This window comes from Malania oleifera, chromosome 12 (assembly GCF_029873635.1).
Source record: "Malania oleifera isolate guangnan ecotype guangnan chromosome 12, ASM2987363v1, whole genome shotgun sequence".
Taxonomy (NCBI): domain Eukaryota; kingdom Viridiplantae; phylum Streptophyta; class Magnoliopsida; order Santalales; family Ximeniaceae; genus Malania; species Malania oleifera.
The window spans coordinates 6,970,303-6,988,376 of NC_080428.1; the positions used below are offsets into that span (position 1 = coordinate 6,970,303).

The following is an 18,074-nucleotide window of genomic DNA, read 5'->3' on the forward strand; positions in this document are numbered from 1 at the left end:
CGGGGCATCCCTAGGTAGAGCCCTAGCAACCCTTACGGTTCTCACCTTTGTGGCCAATGCCTTCCTGGCTAAAGCTAAATTTAAAGCCTTCTAGGCAAACTTGTCAAGCCCCTATATGGTTTAAAACAGTCTCCCAAAGGATTGTTTCGTAATTCAGGGTTGTTGTACTTGAGTTTAGTCTTTGACAGTGTGTAGTGGATCGCTCTAGATTTTATCGTCATACTTCATCGGGTAGGATCCTTGTTATTGTGCATGTGGATGATATTGTAATTATAGGTGATGATGATCAACTTATTTCAAGCCTTAAACATTTTCTACAGACTAAGTTTCAAACCATTGATTTGGGACTGTTGAAATACTTCTTAGGTATAGAAGTATCCAAAATTCATACAAGGACCATTTTGTCTCAAAGGAAAGTGTGTTCTTGATTTGTTGGATGAGACTAGGCTGTTAGGATCCAAGTTGTCTGATACACCCAAGGATCCTAGCAGGAAGTTAGTGCTGAAAATGGGTGATTTGTTTCCTAATCCTAGATCATACCAGAGACTTGTTGGAAAGTTGAATTATCTCACATTCACTTGGTCTGACATATCTTTAGCAACAAATATTGAGAGACAATTCCTACATTCTCAAAGGAAGGGCCATTAGGACATAATAATTTGCATCTTGACATATCTCAAAAGTGCACCTAGGAGAGGTCTTTTATATCAAGATCAAGGTCACACTTATATTCAAGGATATACAGATGCATATTGGGTTAAATCACCTTATGACCGAAGATCCACAATGAGGTATTGTATCTTATTTGGTGGTGATTTGGTTTCTTGGAAGAGTAAGAAACAAACTGTGGTAACCAAGTCAAGTGCTGATTTAGAGTATAGAGCTAAAGCTCACACCAAGTATGAACTTGTTTGGTTAAAGAACATGTTGGAAGAATTGGGCTTTCAACATTCTCAGTCTATGGAGTTGATGTGTGATAATCAAGAAACTCTTCATATTGCCTCCAACCCGGTATGAAGCACATTGAAGTTGATTGCCATAAAATTCAAGAGAAACTTGTGTAGAAACTCATAGCCACCACTTATGTGAAGTCCGACATGCAGCTTGCCAATTTGTTTACCAAAGTTTATGGGGGTGCTCGTGTTAAATTTATTTGTAAACTAGGAGCATATGATATCTATGCACCAACTTGAGGGGAAGTGTTAATGGTTATTTTAGTCTTTTGAGTATCATTACGTGTGATAGTGTTATGTAAATTAGTGAGAGTTAGTAAGGGTATTATGGTCATTAGAATTAAAGGGAGAGACCTATCTTTGAGTTAGATATTCATTTAATCAAAAATTTCAACATGAGGGTAAAGCCACATGTCATATACAACGAGCCAATGACTAAGCACACAGATGCTGCAAATGCAATCCCAAGACTTCTACACAGTGGGTGGAAGGCTTCCACCATCATTAACTCTAGGAAACAATAGCCTGACGTAGATGATGCCGACCTCAACAACCCACAACTTGGAGACACTGGTAACTTGCACACTTGGGGTGCAACTAATGAGGGTAAAATATGCAGGGTACATGCAAATGTGCACACTCACACCCTATGCTAGTGTAGGGCCAACACCAAGTAACTGGCGCAGGCCGATTTTTTTGAGTTTTTAAAAATAGGTTCAAAAAAAGCAGGTCATTTTCTAGGAGAACTAAAGAAGGTGCTTTGGTGGGATCCTCATGGACAGAAAAAGATTATAGTCGGTTTGATAATGATCGAGTGACATTGCTACTTTGGCCCGAACTGAGGAATCCCAGCCCATCACGTCCTGTAACAGCCCATTACACCTGATTAAGGGTGGATTTTGAAAATCCTAACATGTAAGGGTAAGGAACGATGTATAAAAAAAGAGAGAACAAAGGAGAATAGACACTAAACCCTTATAACAATAATAACTAAATCGGGCCGTGTTAGAGAGAGAAGCTCTCTTCCCTCTCTAAGAGATGCACGGTACTAGGGCTGGTTCGTCTTCTTGCTTTGGATTTTCCATTGATTTCTTGGTTCTTGGCTGCTGGATTTGCACTTCTAAAGGTGGACAAAGGTTTCTCCCTAACCTCCAGGGGTGTTCGAGTGCTGTCTCAGATTTTTTTCCTGGTTCCCGCCCACCGAAAGATTTGAAAATTGAATTTTAGGGTGTGCTCATGGGTCGCAACGTTGCGAATAGGGCACGGGCACTAGGAAAATCTGAAAAGGAAGATGATTTGAAGAAAGAAGTGGAAGATGCAATGAAGTTCATTGAGATTAAAGGGGGAAAGAAAGGATTGTGGAGTAAAAAGAAGAATCATGAAAAACTTGCTGAGTTTGCTCGACTTATTGGAGAGGTGTTACAAAAAAACTCAAGGAGATTCAAGGGACATGCAGATAAACTTCAGAAACAAATGGGAATAGTTGCGAGCCCTTCCACCAGCAAACAGAATGATATGGTAATGAAGAATGTCCCTATGATGATGAATGAAAAAATACTTGAAGAAATGGGGTTAACTGAGGATAGTTGCTCGCAGATGGAAGGGGTTAACAGTGATAAGGGGGATGGAAAGAGACAGTCGTGGGATGATGACGAGCCCTCTGTATCAGAAACATTGGGTATGAAGGATACGAGTAATGCTATGGATGATATAGAGGGGACTGCTACTATTTGTGACAGGGTTCAGGAGCCAATCTCAAAGAAACAAAATCCTGTTGAGAGTAAACAATCTCAACAGGAAACCCAAGAAGGGAGGACAATTATGAGGAATAACAAAAGGGTTGCCTAGGTTGAGTTGTTTGCAAACAACAGGAACCCTTCAAATTGTGGTGCTATTCCAGCTTTTACAGCAAATGGTGATGGTAGTTGTATACCTGCTTCAGAGTTGATTGATTGAGTGGGGATTTCAAGCAAACACCTGGTGGGCTATTTCACTGGTAAGCATCCAGGTAAGTCTGCTTTTAACTCTCTGGTTAGATCATTGAAAGTGCAAGTAGACTCTATTCAACATGATAAGGAGTGGATAATTTTCAAATTCCAGAGAGAAGAGGACCTCTGTAATGTATTACAGAATGGCCCTTACATGATTTATGGGAGGACCCTGATATTGAAGAAGATGCCCAAGTTCTTCCAATTTGGCTCTGAACAGAGGACCACTCTCCCTGTTTGGGTGCAACTAAAGAACTTGCCACTTGAGTTGTGGACTCCAATGGCTATTGGCAGAATATGCTCAGAGATTGGTAAGCCAATGTGCACTGATAAATTAACTACTAACAAGGACAAGGTTTTGTATGCCAGGGTTCTTGTTGAAGTAGACATTGCAAAGGAGGTGAAGCGCAATGTTAAGGTGTGGCTTCCTGATGATATACCCATAATGCAGGAGGTGTATGAAAGTTTACCCAGGTTCTGTAAAAGATGTAAAGCAATTGGCCATACAGAGAACTTCTGCAATCCTAGGGAGGGAAATGAAAAAACTCCAGGGGTTAAGAACAAAGGCAAAGATCCTGTATTTGAAGTAATCTCAGAGAAGGTTGGTGGAGGCCTTACAGGTAAAGAGGGTCCTGCTGTTGATGCTGCTGAATGCAGTCATCGGGTGGTTCACTCTCAGATTGTTGGAATAAAGTTAGTGGAAGACCAAAAAGGTATAGGTGCTGACAGTGACACTGATAATCCAGTGGATCCACAAGCAGAGGTTGAAACTCATGTGGTGATAACACCAACACAGAATCTGGAGGGAGAACAGATGGTAAACAAAACCAGGGAAATGCTTCTCCTAAGGCCCAAGTTGGAAAACAGACTGAAATTTCTGATGCTTCTGATGTAGTAGATAATGGAAAAGAAGGAGATACTGATAAGAACAAGGGCAAAGAACCCCTTGTGGATATATTGAAACAGAAGTTTAAAGAGAAGGAAAGAGTAGAAGAGTTCGTACCAGTTAAGAAAAAGAAGAAAGGTAAGGGATCTCAATTCAACATTCAGACTTTTGGAAAGGGGTTAAAGCCCCCTTCTAAATCAAAATGAAGATTGCAAGCGGGAATATCAGGGGCTTTAATAAGCCCCTGAAACACAATGGGGTGTTGGACCTCACTAAATCGAAGAAGATTGATGTGCTTAGTATCTTGGAAACCAAGTTGAATAGTAGAAAGTTGGAGGACTTTATGAAGAAGAGATTAGCCAACTGGTGTAATGTCAACAACTTTGATGTTCATGAAGTTGGTAGAATTTTGGTAGTTTGGAATCCTCAAAAAGCTAGAATCCAAGCGTTAGACAAATCACCTCAGGCAATACACTTCTCTGTTATCTGTTTGATTTCTTCTACTTGCTTTCAGGTAAGCTTTGTATATGGACTCCACACTACGGTTGCTAGAAGACCCTTGTGGCAGAGAGTCCCATGGTTGCTGCTGGGGGACTTTAATTGTGTGATGCAGGCTTGTGAGAAAAGGAATGGTAACTCAGTTACAGCTTATGAAACTAAAGATATTTCCGAGTGTTTTTCTGTTAATGAGCTGTCAGATGTGAGATCAACTGGCTGCTACCTCACCTGGTCTTGGTGTAAGTTGGATCGAGCTGCTGTGAATAATGAATGGATTCGAATGGGGCTGGGGGCACATGCTGAATTTCAATTCCCTGGGTTGCTCTCAGACCTTGCCTCATGCATTGTCTCTCTGTTAGAAGAAGATAACCTTGGGAGAAGGCCTTTCAAATTCTTCAATATGTGGACATTGCATGAAGATTTTCAGAAAGTGGTTAAGTCTGCTTGGAAGGTCAGATTTGAGGGATGCAAATTATTCAGGTTGGCCAAGAAGCTACAGGTTGTTAAGGAGCATGCAAATTTTCATGCTCTCTTCACAAGGTAGATTAATTATTATATTGTATTTAATTTTTTTTATATAGGAAATATATGCTACTAGGGATGCAATTTTTTTATTATTATTTATGAATACCACACGTTATGTATTATGGATGTGGACTACGTTTAAGTTTTTCTACGGCTGATTTGGATACTTGATTGAACTTCCTATGTGCCTATTGCATTGATTTGGGAAAATATCCTATGTCATAAAGAAGACTGAAAGCACAGATTGGTGTGGCTTTTTGCTCAATTGACCTTCTAAATTTGTAACTCCATTCCCAAACCCTAATCTTCTCTAGAAAGAAGCCTTTACAATATTGGAGTCAAATTTGTAATTTTTTTTCTTTTTTTCATATTAAAAATAGTAAGATGATTCATGATCAAAGTAGTGGGATTCCTATAATTTGTATCTAGCAATTAGAGGTGTTGGCTCTTTGATTATGGTACCTATCACTAGGCCTCATGTCATTGCAGTGATGGTCTGCCACTGATCTAGAAGATTGTATGCAAAATTATAACTTCCAACATTTGAGTTTACAGTAATAAGAAATATCCTAAAATCACAAAGTGCATTCCAGATAAAGAAAAGTATACTATCTTCAATAAATCCCCAAGGGCATGGAACTTTTATAAGCACAATAGAAGTATTACTTATCACCACATGGCAATTTTTAGAGCAGCATGTACAAATAGATTTAGAAAACTGGCACTGACCTCTAATTTTCTTTGCAGCAAATCAGCTTCCTGCAACTTTTCCTGTATTCTGTTCTCACAGTTTGATATAGCCTTTTCATATTCAGCATTTTCTTCTTGCAGTGTAACTTCTCGTAATTGGGCCTGGCCACAAGGATTAATGCCAATAATTTAATAAATAAAAATGGGAAATGTCGCCAATTAATGAAAATTTGGAGCCTCAAAATCAAACTCATTCTCATATGTTGACAATTTAAGTATATGTAAGAATCCACAATGCCAAAATAATGTAGTATTAAAATAGAACTGATGATTTCACTTAATTTTGCTTCAAGCACAATATTATCATCCCTTTTTTCTAATGCATATCACAAAGAACAAAAAAGAAAAATTAGTAAAAGCAGCAAAAAAAGCATGGGAGCATACCTCAACCAAAATCTCTTCTATCTAACCTGATAATTGTTATAGCAATATCATGAGAAAGAAACAAAAGCATGTTTGCTGTATGAATTGTGTTAAGGTATAATTTCCATACTCCAACACTGTTCAGCTTACTTATAACTTTGTTAGGAAAGGGAAACTGCTATTTATAATCTTATGGGCGTAAGTCATTATTAAACATACATATATACAAACATACATACATACATACATATATATATATATATATAATTGTAGGGTGTGATTTAGAAATTTGTTTATGTGAAGAAAAAAAAACGTAAATGTGTACTTTGCTTGTGTAAAACAAATTCTTTGTATACACAGTTGATCCCAAGCCCAGATAAAGGAGCAAAGTTGCTGACAACCAGTGTAAAACTTTGTCTGATCTTATTATCATGAATTCTTACCAAATTCACCTAGGTCAAGGGAATAAACCAGGTCAGTATAAAAGGGAGAGGATAAATAAGTTAGCACAAAAAACTAAGATTAGATTAGCAACTTGGAATATAGGGACTCTTATGGGAAAAAGTATAAAAATAGTGGAAATAATATTTAGGAGGAAAATTAACTTAATATGCCTTCAAGAGATGAAATGGGTAGGAGAGAAAGCTAGAGAAATTGAAAAATCAGGATTTAAACTTTGGTACACTAGTAAAGAGAAACATAAAAACGGGGTGGGTATTATTGTAGACAAAGGCCTAAAAGATAATATAATAGATATTAAAAGAATAGGGGATAAGATCATTAAAATCAGGATAGCCTTAGGCTTGAAGATAATGAACGTCATAAGTGCATATGCTCCCCAAATAGTGTAAGAAAAGAAGAAGATAAAGCTGCTGCAGAAGGTGTAAAAACAGAGAAAAGGAAAAAGCAAAGCTGCTGCAAAAGGCTCTGAAAATTGTATTAATTTTCTGTATGCATAAACTGTACACAGGCTTGGTTATTTATACAGGGAAAAGGAAAACAGAATGCAACAACCAAAGAATATTCTAACAAGAAGTTAAAACAAATTGAGTAATTACAAAATGATACAAAGACACCTCAGCTGTGGATGAGGCTATGTGTAAATTCCATGAATTAGCATCACATGAGGTGTACCCAGCTGGTGTAGGAGATGGCTGAGTTGCAGCATGGGCATGGGACTGCTCTGATACCACCCCGCAAGATGGAGAGTAGATGTCAGCTACTCCCAACTTGGAAAGATGTAAGTAGAGTAAGTGAGATGGTAAAGACTTAGTAAACATGTCTGCAACCTGCAACCGAGTAGAAACGTGAGCAGTCCGGAGAGTACCAGCTTGAATATTGTCCCGAATAAGATGACAATCCACTTCAATGTGTTTTGTCCGTTCGTGAAACACTGGGTTCGCAGCAATGTGTAAAGCAGCTTGATTGTCACAAAATAACTCAGCTGGTTGAGGGTGAGAGATGGAAAGGTCAGCCAATAAATGTCGGAGCCATGTGAGTTCAGTGGAGATGGAGGCCATGGCCCGGTATTCAACCTCAGCAGAGGATCGGGAAACCACAGTTTGTTTCTTCGACCGCCAGGAGATGAGAGAGTGTCCCATAAACACACAAAAACCAGTGACGGACCTGCGAGAGTCTGGGCAAGAAGCCCAGTCTGAATCAGAATAACCAATGAGCTGAATAGAAGAAGCTGCAGACAAGAGGATGCCTTGGCCAGGTGTTTGCTTGAGGTAGCGAAGCACTTTGTGTGCTGCAGCAAGGTGAGTAGTGGAAGGGCGATCCATAAATTGACTGAGGACTTGAATTGGATAGCTAATGTCAGGTCTGGTGATGGTAAGGTAAAGCAAATGACCAATGAGTTGGCGATAAGGAGTGGGATTGGACAAGGGAAGGCCAGAGGATTTGGATAATTTTTGGTTCTGATCCATTGGAAGTTTAAGGGGTTTGGAAGCAAGATGTCCAGTGTCAGCTAAAATATCCAATGTGTATTTGCGTTGGCAGAGAAAAATTCCTTTGGGGGATCGAGCCACTTCAATGCCTAAGAAATACCGTAGGGGACCAAGATCTTTGATACGGAAATGGTTGTTTAAAAAATTACGGAGAAGGGAAATGGAGGTAAGGGAGCTTCTAGCAACGATTATGTCATCGACATAGACAAGAAGAGCTGTGAAACCAGTAGTAGTTAGACAAGTAAAAAGGCTATAATCAGCCTTGGATTGTTGGAAACCAAAACTTATTAAAGATTGAGAAAATTTTTCATACCATTGTCGGGAGGCCTGTTTAAGGCCATAAAGACTTTTGAGGAGTCGGCAAACCTGGCATGGGTGACCTTTAGTGTATCCCGGGGGCTTCTTCATATATATTTCTTCATGTAAGTCACCATGAATGAAGGCATTGTTAACGTCAAATTGCTGCAAATGCCATCCTTTAATGGCAGCCAGGGCAAGCAGAGTGCGAACTATAACAATTTTGGCAACGGGAGAGAAGGTTTCATGATAGTCCACACCCTCTTGCTGAGTAAAACCTCGAGCAACTAAGCGTGCTTTCTTCCTTTCAAGAGTACCATCAGAGTTGTATTTGCTTTTATATACATATTTACAATCAATTGGAGATTTTCCAAGAGGCAAATCTGTGAGAACCCAGGTGTTGTTGAGTTCTAAGGCTGCGATTTCAGCTTCCATTGTTTTGCACCAGTCATGGTCCTTGGCAGCTTGAGTGAAAGAGTGAGGGTCTTGTTGTGAAGAAATGGAAGAAGAAAATAAAGCAAAAGAAGGTGATAATCGTGCATAAGAAATGGAAGAAGACAGAGGGAAAGAAATACCTGGGTGAGGGGCTGCCATGTCCAATGGTTGGTTGGATGAAATGAAGCTGGCCTGTTGGCAATGAAAGTCATGTAAATAATGAGGAGCTGTTCTGGCACGAGTGGATCTGCGAAGGAGGGGAGGAGAAACTGTGGAAGGTGAAGGTAGATTTGGTGATAATTCAGCAGGGAAGGTGGGAATTGGAGAAATGGGAGAATATATGATCAATGAGGAAGGTGGAGAAGGAATGTCTGATGTGGAGTTGGGAAGAATTTCGGAAGGAGGAGAAGGGTGTAATGAGGTAGATTGTATGGGATAAGGAGAGGGTAAAGATGAAGATGGAGAAAGGGATGCAGGAGTAGTTAGTTGATGGAAGGGAAAAATGCGTTCATGGAAGGTGACATCCCTAGATATGAAAACAGACTTGGTGTTGAGATCAAGTAATTTGTAGCCTTTTATACCAAAAGGGTAACCAAGGAAAACACAATGGCGACCTCTTGGATCAAATTTGTGGCGATTTTGGGAGATGGTGGAAGCAAAACAAAGACACCCGAATACTTTCATGTGGGAGTATGTGGGAAGTTTGTTAAACAAATGCTCAAATGGTGTTTTATGTGAAAGTAATGGACTAGGAATGCGATTAATAATGTAGGCTGCTGTAAGGATGCAATCTGTCCAACACAAGAGAGGGAGGTTGGACTGAATTCTTAAGGCTCGGGCAATGTTTAATAAGTGCTGGTGTTTACGTTCAACCTTTCCATTTTATTGTGGAGTTTCCACACAAGTTCGTTGATGAATAATGCCTCGGTTGTTGAAGAATTCAGTCATTTGATTTTCAAGACCATTATCACTGCGAAGAATTTTAACTTTGGTGTGAAATTGAGTGTCAATCAGATTGCAAAAGGCCTCAATACACTTCCTGGCATCAGATTTGAGTTTAAGCAAATATATCCAAGTACACCGAGAGAAGTCATCAACTATGGTTAAAAAATATTTGGTGCCATCATATGCCATAATGGAATGAGGTCCCCATATATCGCAGTGTATGAGTTCGGAAGGGGCTGTACTCTGGTGAGTGCTATCAGGAAACGGGAGACGATGATGCTTTGCAAGTGGACAAACAAGACATGGATTCTTATCAGAGACAATTAAAATATGATTACTAATGCAGGGATCTTTGATTACATGAAGCTTTGAAAGGGGAGTATGACCCAATCGACAATGCCAGAGATCAGAAACTAGATTCACATCTTTGGAAATTGCTGAAACAGAAATGGATTTATTTAATGAAATGGGAAAATGATCGAAAAGGGCTGCAGGAGGTACTGGAGCAGTTATCAGGTTGTAAAGTCCAGCTTTCATCTCACCCATGCCAATCGTTGTCCATGACAAAAGGTCCTGGATAAAACAAAATTGGGAAAAGAAAAGAACACAACAAGAAAAGGAGTTGATTAGCTGTTTGACAGAAATCAAATTGAAATGGAAAGAGGGAACACATAAAACATTGTGTAAGGTTAATTTGGGATTGATACTGACAGTACCAATGTGAGAAACAGGAGCTGTGTGACCATTAGGTAGCTTGACAAAACATGAAACAGAAGATGTTATTGAGGAGAAAAAGGAAGTGCTGCAGATCATGTGATCTGTAGCTCCTGTGTCCATTAACCAAGGAGAATGTGAAAATGGAGGGATACCATTCATGGTGGGTGAGTGTGAACATTCTGCCTGGACATTGTTGACTGAATGTGTAGCAATGGAAGTCTCAGAAGGCTTCAAAAGAGCCAACAACTGCTGGTATTGAGTTTTGGTGAAGGTCATCTTGTCTTCTGAGAAATCTTCTACTGGACCGAGAGAAGACATATTTGCATATGGATTGAATTGCGTGGATTTACCATGAAACTTGTGGCCTGGTGGGTACCCATGCAGTTTATAGCACTTTGTAGCAATATGGCCTGTCATATGACAGTGGGTGCAAGTTGGGGGTTGAGCATTTCCTGCTTTGAAGCAAACATCAAGAGTGTGGCCTTGAATTTTGCAATGGGTGCAAAATGGTCGGTCATGTTTGGATGATTTGGAAGGTTTAGGAGAGAATTTATAGGAAGGACAAGGTCGGTTAACAGCAAGTGCCATGGATTCAGTAGATGGGAGATTACGTACCATGAGATGTTGTAGTTCCTGCTGTTGGACCATAGAGAAAACTTTGTTTACGGGAGGTAATGGATCCAAGATCATAATCTGATCGCAGGTGGCATTGTATGAATCATTAAGGCCCGTAAGAAATTGGATTACATAATCCCTTTGATATCGATCAAGGAGAACAGCCAACTTGCCACAGGTACAGTCAGGTAAGGGATCATATAGAAGAAGCTCATCCCACAGAGTCTTCAGTTTGCCAAAATAAACAAAAACAGAGTCATGGTCTTGGGTGAGACCTGTTAATGCCTTTTTAAGTTGAAAGATGTGATGACCATTGGATTGAGTGAATCTCTCTTGGAGTTCTTTCCAGACCTAAGCAGCGTCATCTACCAGAGCAATGCTGGATTTGAGAGATGGATTTATGGAGTTATGCAACCAGGAAACCACCAACTCATTGCATCGCTCCCACGCATCAAAGAGTGGATCTGAGATGGAACTTGGTCTGGAGAAGGTGCCATTGATGAAGCCAAGCTTATTTTTTTGCACGAAGAGCCCTGCACATGGCTCTCGACCAAGTAGTGTAGTTATCGGCAGTAAGAAGATCAGGAACTAGGGGAAGAGATGGATTATCTCCATGGTCAAGTCGGTAAGGGTTGGTTGGGTTGGAGAAATCCAGAAAAGAAGATTTGGATGAGTTGGGAGCTTCAGCAGCCATTAAAAAAAAAACTTTACGCTGAACTTGGCTCTGATACCATGTAAGAAAAGAAGAAGATAAAGCTGCTGCAGAAGGTGTAAAAACAGAGAAAAGGAAAAAGCAAAGCTGCTGCAAAAGGCTTTGAAAATTGTATTAATTTTCTGTATGCATAAACTGTACACGGGCTTGGTTATTTATACAGGGAAAAGGAAAACAGAATGCAACAACCAAAGAATATTCTAACAAGAAGTTAAAACAAATTGAGTAATTACAAAATGATACAAAGACACCTCAGCTGTGGATGAGGCTATTGTGTAAATTCCATGAATTAGCATCACATAAGGTGTACCCAGCTGGTGTAGGAGATGGCTGAGTTGCAGCATGGGCATGGGACTGCTCTGATAAATAGGACAAGCAGAACATCTTAAAAGACAATTTTGGGAAGATATGGATAGTATTTTACAAGGAGTACCAATGTCTAAAAAGACATTCATAAGAGTTGATTTGAATGGTCACATTGGAAAGGATAATATAGGATATAAGAGGATACACGGAGACCATAGATATGGAGATAAAAATGAGGCCAGTAATACAATCTTAGATTTTGTCATGTCTTACCATTTGGTTATATTAAATACTTGCTCAATAAAAAGAGAAAAACACTTAATAACCTTCAAGAGTGGGTATAGTAAAAGCCAAAGAGATTTCTTCTTAACTAAGAATGGGGATTGTCTATCTTGTAAGGAATGTAAAGTTATTACAGGTGAAATTTTGGCTACACAACATAGGTCTTAGTATTAGATATACATATAAAAAAATGGAAGAGAAGGAGTAGCATAAATCAACACCAAAGAACTAGATGGTGGAACTTTAAGGGAGAAAATATAGTAAAATTTAAAGATAAAATTATCAAAGGGCGTGATTGGACAGTTAGGCTTGTTGTTGTTGTTGTTGTTGTGTGATTAGATAGTAGGGGATAAGGTTGATTCAAATACTGTTTGGAATAGAATGGCAAATTCTATTTTAAGGATAACAAAAGAGGTTTTAGATACTCGGGTAGTAAATAAAGTTGGTGGTGGGATCAAGATGTCCAAAAAGTCATTGAGACAAAAAGAAATTGGTATAAAATATGGTCAAATTGTAGAAATATAGAAAATCTTGAAAAATATATAGAAGCAAGAAAAAATGCAAAAAAAGACTATTAGTGAAGCTAAACATAAAGCTTATGATATAGATATACTAAACTAAATATAAAAGAAGAAGAAAAAGACATTTATAAACTTGCTAGAACTACAAAAAGAAAATGCAAAGATTTAGGTGATGTAAAATGTATAAAGGACGAGAACGATAATGTTTTAATTAGAGAAGAAAACATAAAAGAGAGGTGGCAAAGATACTTTGATAAGTTGTTTAATAAAAACCAAAATGAAAATTGAACTTGGAAGTGACAAATGAGGAAAAGACTAAAAATAAAAGATTCAAATTCACAAAATTAGTGTCCTTGAAGTTAAGATGATATTAGAAAAGATGAAAAGTGGGAAATCTATAGGACCGATATAACTTACCAATTGAAGTTTGGAAATGTTTAGGGGATAAAGGAATTAATTGGTTACCTAATCTATTTAAAAATTTTATAAAATTATTAAAAAATTTTATAAAAAAAACAAGTAAATGCCAGAAGAATGGAGGAAAAGTACATTAGTACCTTTGTACAAAAATAAAGACAATATTCAAAACTGTAATAGCTATCGTGGTATTAAGATTATGAGTCATATGATGAAATTATGGGAAGGGGTAATTGAACGTAAAATAAGATTAGAAATGAAGACTTCAGAAAATCAATTTGGTTTTATGTTATGCTTGGGAGATCAACAACAGAAGCTATTTATCTTTTAAGAAGTTTAATGTAAAAGTTTATAGAAAAGAATAGGGACTTGCATATGGTTTTTATTGTCCTGGAGAAAGCTTATGATAAAGTACCTAGGGAAGTTCTTTGGTAAGTCTTAGAAAAAAAGGGAGTTTGTAGTAGATATATAGAGATCATTAAGGATATGTATGATAGATTAGTACCTAGCGTTAGGACTGTAAGAGGTGAATCTAGAGATTTTCCAATCATAGTAGGTGTACATCAAGGTTCTACTTTGAGCTCTTATCTTTTTACTTTAGTAATTGATGAACTAACTAAGAATATTCAAAATAAGATCCCTTGGTACATGTCGTTTGCAGATGATATCATGTTGATTGATGATAGTAGGAGCGCAGTGGAATCTAAGCTAAATCTTTGGAGAGTCACATTAGAATTTAAAGTGTTCAAGATAAGTAGGAATCAAACAAAATATATGAAATATAATTTCAGTTATGTAAGGAGTAGCAATAGAGAGAAGATTAAACTTGATAATCAAGATATTAATAGCACTGATAGATTTACATATCTTGGATCTATTATTCAAGTTGAAGAGGAAATTGAAGAAGATGTACTACATAGAATTAAAACAGGCTGGGTAAAATGGAGGAGTGTATGATCGTAGAATACCCTTAAAATAAAATGTAAATTTTATAAGATGGCTATAAGGCCAGCTATGCTTTATGGTTCCGAATGTTGAGCAATTAAGAAACAACATGTATGAAAAATAAAAATTGCTGAGATACGAATGTCAAAGTAGATAAGTGGTTTAACATTAAAAGATAAAGTAAGAAATGAACATATACATAATAATTTAGGCATAGCACCGATTGAAAACAAGATAAGGGTGGGGTGGCTTAGATGGTTTGGGCATAGGAAATGCAGGCCTAGTAGAGCACCTATAAAGAGGAGTGAGTTAATTATTGTCTCCGGCATGAAAAGGGGTAGGAGTAGACCTAAAATAATTTGGAATGAGGTAGTGAGGCACTCTTGATTAGGTAAATTGACAGAAAATGATTCATGGAGCCGACCCATCTAATGGGACTTAAGGCTTGTTGTTGTTGTTGTATATATATCAACATATCTGGTCAGAATGAGAATCCTTACCACTAATTCCTCTTTCCCATTTCCCACTGTTTTTCACTTTTCAGTTCTCTTCGTCTCTTTTTCCTTCTCTACATCTTATGTGAACCAAACAAGCGAAATGAAGAGAAACCCATTTCTTTTTTCTTCTATTTTCTCCACTTCTCTCTTAAGATTCCAAACTCATGGAACTACAAAGTGTTGTCCATGGTGCGGGATGATTGTTTGTTAATGGGTTCTATAAAATATAAATACAATTCCGAAACACCAGTTCACAATGCAGCCACACATTGAATTTGGATCTTTCACTTTTTATTTAAGTTCGCAAATCCAGACAACCAAACCCAATCTTAATAATATTCCGCCGATTCGCAAAAACCTATGAAGAATCGTGACCATACTGTTCAGAATTAGAGAAATGAACTAAAATTGAAAGACGCGCAAACGAATCCAACGACACGCTAAAAATTCCGCGAATTTGTAGGGAGGCATCGACCACATTGAACAAATACAAAAAAATAAACCACTGACTCACCTGCTCCTTGGTGGCGGAGTGAGAATTCAATTGGAGGGCAAGAGCGGCGTTTGAAGCGAGGGAGTGGGCGTGGAGGTGGGGGAGACGTTGAGAGATGTCAGGAGGAGGAAGTCTCATCCGGAGATCTTGGATCGAGCGGCTGAGGGAAGCCGCCTTGTTAACCAACTCTCTGGCGTATTTTTCCTGCTCAGGAGTGAAAACAACTGGAATTCTATCATTATCGTCTTCCTCACCGCCTTGCCCACCACCTCCGACCACGTCTGCTGCCCATGCTAACAGCCCAGCCATCTCTCTCCTGCCTGCCTCTTGTTAGTCGTCAAACTTTCGTTTCTTCCTTTCTATTCCTGGGCTGGGAGAAGAACGGTGGAGTGTCTACCGGCTGCCGGCGATCACTCCTTTCTCTCTGGGGTCACTATAGGAATTAATTGACAGAATTAATAAAGTTTTGGTCATTGATTCACATTCATGCGACTTTCATAAAAAGTATCATTTATTAGAGAAATAATTATTAAAAATTAAAATTAAAAATTACGAAACAGTAACCTCATAATATTTATAAAATTAATATAAATTAAAAAGTTAATTAAATAAACAAATTAAAAAGTTAATTAAATAAACATACATTTTCATCTTTAAATCAAAATATTTATAATAATATAATTTAAAATAATAAAATTTTAAATAGTATGCATGAAAAAAAATTTCATAATAGAAATATAATTTATTGTGATTATTTTACTTAATTATTTTACTTTATAACAAAAATTTTATTGGAGATGACAATTGAAAAATAATAAAAATATTTTTTTATTGGTTTTATTTTTTTATTTTTTTAAATTATGTCTATTTTCTATATTTAAATTCATATTATCATTTAATTTTGAGTTTAATTTAAAAGTGTGTAAAATAAATAGTTCAATCCTGAAAAACTATTGGTTATTAAAACAATGAAAGCTATAAATTTTGATTTTTAATTTTAATTTTTTTTTTTACAAACAGCTAAAAATCAACAATAGAAATAGAAAAATTAAAAGTCAAAACAAAAGCGCTCTTATAATCTGTTCTTTCACTGTGGAGAAACTAAAACTAAAACAACACTAACACTAAATAGACCCTTGATTTTTTCGTGATTATATCGATTTAAGGAAATTTTGTTTCAATTAATCAAATTATCTAAGTAAAATTGTATATATCTTAGGGTAAAAGATATTACATCTCCTAAGATTTGGCCAAATAAAAAATAAAGGTCTCTCATGAAATTTCAAAATTTGCATAAATATTTCCTGAGATTTAAAATGTTACGAGAACCTTCCTTGACATTTTATTTTTGGAATATTTATGACCCTTAAAAAAATTGGTTTGTATTAAGTATTAGGAAAGGCTTATGTTTTTTTTATAAATTTTAAGGGATGTTTACTAAATTTTTGAAATTTCAAGAAAAATTTTTGAAATTTTTTAAAACATCCAAAAAGGTAGGGTCAAAAATTAAAGAAACAAGAACCAAAATTAGGAATAAAAACTAAAAATTAGAAACCAACAACATTTTTGGTTAACATTTATAAAGCTAAGACAAATTAAAAACATCATTAAAAAAATCTCCTTTTCATTTTTAAATCAAAATATTATAAAAATGTGATTAAAATAATAAAATTACAAATAATACACATTAAAAATTACTTTAATAAAAATAAAATTTATTATGATTATTTCACTTAGTTGTTCTACTTTCATATTTTAGTTTACAATAAAAATTTTATTAGACATGACAGCTAAAAAATAATAAATGTATTTTTTAATTGGTTTTATTATTATTTTTAAAAATTTATGTATATTTTTGTTTTAATTATATTTAAATTTTATTCATCATTTAATTTTTATTTTAATTTAAAAGTTTATAAAATATATAATTTAATTTTAAAAAACTATTTCTCGATATTAAAATTTCTGGCAACAAGTTATTTTTCTTATAATTATAAAAATTTCCTGAGATTTCAAATGTTACAAGAACCTTCTTTGGCATTTTATTTTTGGAATATTTATACCCCTAAAAAAAATTTTTTGTATTAAGTATTAAAGAAGGCTTATATTTTTTTGACAAATCCTAACGGAAGTTTATAAAATTGTTGAAATTTCAAGAAATATTTTTGAAAATTTTAAAACTTCAAGAAAGGTAGGGCCGTTTGATGTCACTGTCAAAAACACCAAAATCAGAAATAGAAATTAAAAATTAGAAACCAACAACATGTTTACTTAACAATTATAAAACTAATACAAATTAAAAACTTCATTAAAAAATTATATTTTTCATATTTAAATCAAAATATTATAAAAATATGAGTAAAATAATAAAATTACAAATAATACATATAAAAAATTATTATAATAAAAATAAAATTTATTATAATTATTTCACTTAATTGTTCTACTTTCAAATTTTACTTTACAATAAAATTTTTATTAGACATGGCAATTGAAAAATAATAAAATATTTTTTAATTAGCTTTATTATTATTTTTTAAAATTTATGTATATTTTTATTTTAATTATATTTAAATTTATATGATAATTAAATTTTGATTTTAATTTAAAAGTGTATAAAATGAATAATTTAATTCAAAAAAACTATTTCTAGATATTAAAATTTTTTACAACAAGTTGTCAAAACAATTGAAAACCATAAAATCTAGTTTTCTATGGTTTTTAGTTTTTTAGCAAATAGCTGAAAACCAATAAGAGAAACAAAAAACTGACAATAGAAACAAACACATTTTTATAATCTATTTTTTTCATTGTAGATAAACATAAACAAAAAATAGGAAATAACAATGATATCAAATAGGTTTGTATGTACAGTTTGTCACTCTGGAATTCTCTCATGACTTCCAACAAAAATATCTCAACCAAGGATATACTCATATACACATGGGGGCTGTCAAGCTCTATTTAACCTTTCACGAGA

At 35.7% G+C, this 18,074-nt stretch overlaps 1 protein-coding gene across 1 annotated transcript in view; it reads right to left on the bottom strand.

The window, feature by feature from the left end:
- LOC131143804 (uncharacterized) overlaps positions 1–15,580 on the bottom strand; it is a 34,165-nt gene extending 18,585 nt beyond the window's left edge. The window contains exons 1-2 of the mRNA XM_058092173.1: positions 15,116–15,580; positions 5,580–5,702 (exon numbers count right to left, since the gene is read on the bottom strand). Coding sequence (XP_057948156.1) covers positions 5,580–5,702; positions 15,116–15,403 — 411 coding nt within the window. The 5' untranslated portion in view covers positions 15,404–15,580. The remainder of the gene's footprint in view (positions 1–5,579; positions 5,703–15,115) is intronic.
- Positions 15,581–18,074: the final 2,494 nt, after the last annotated feature.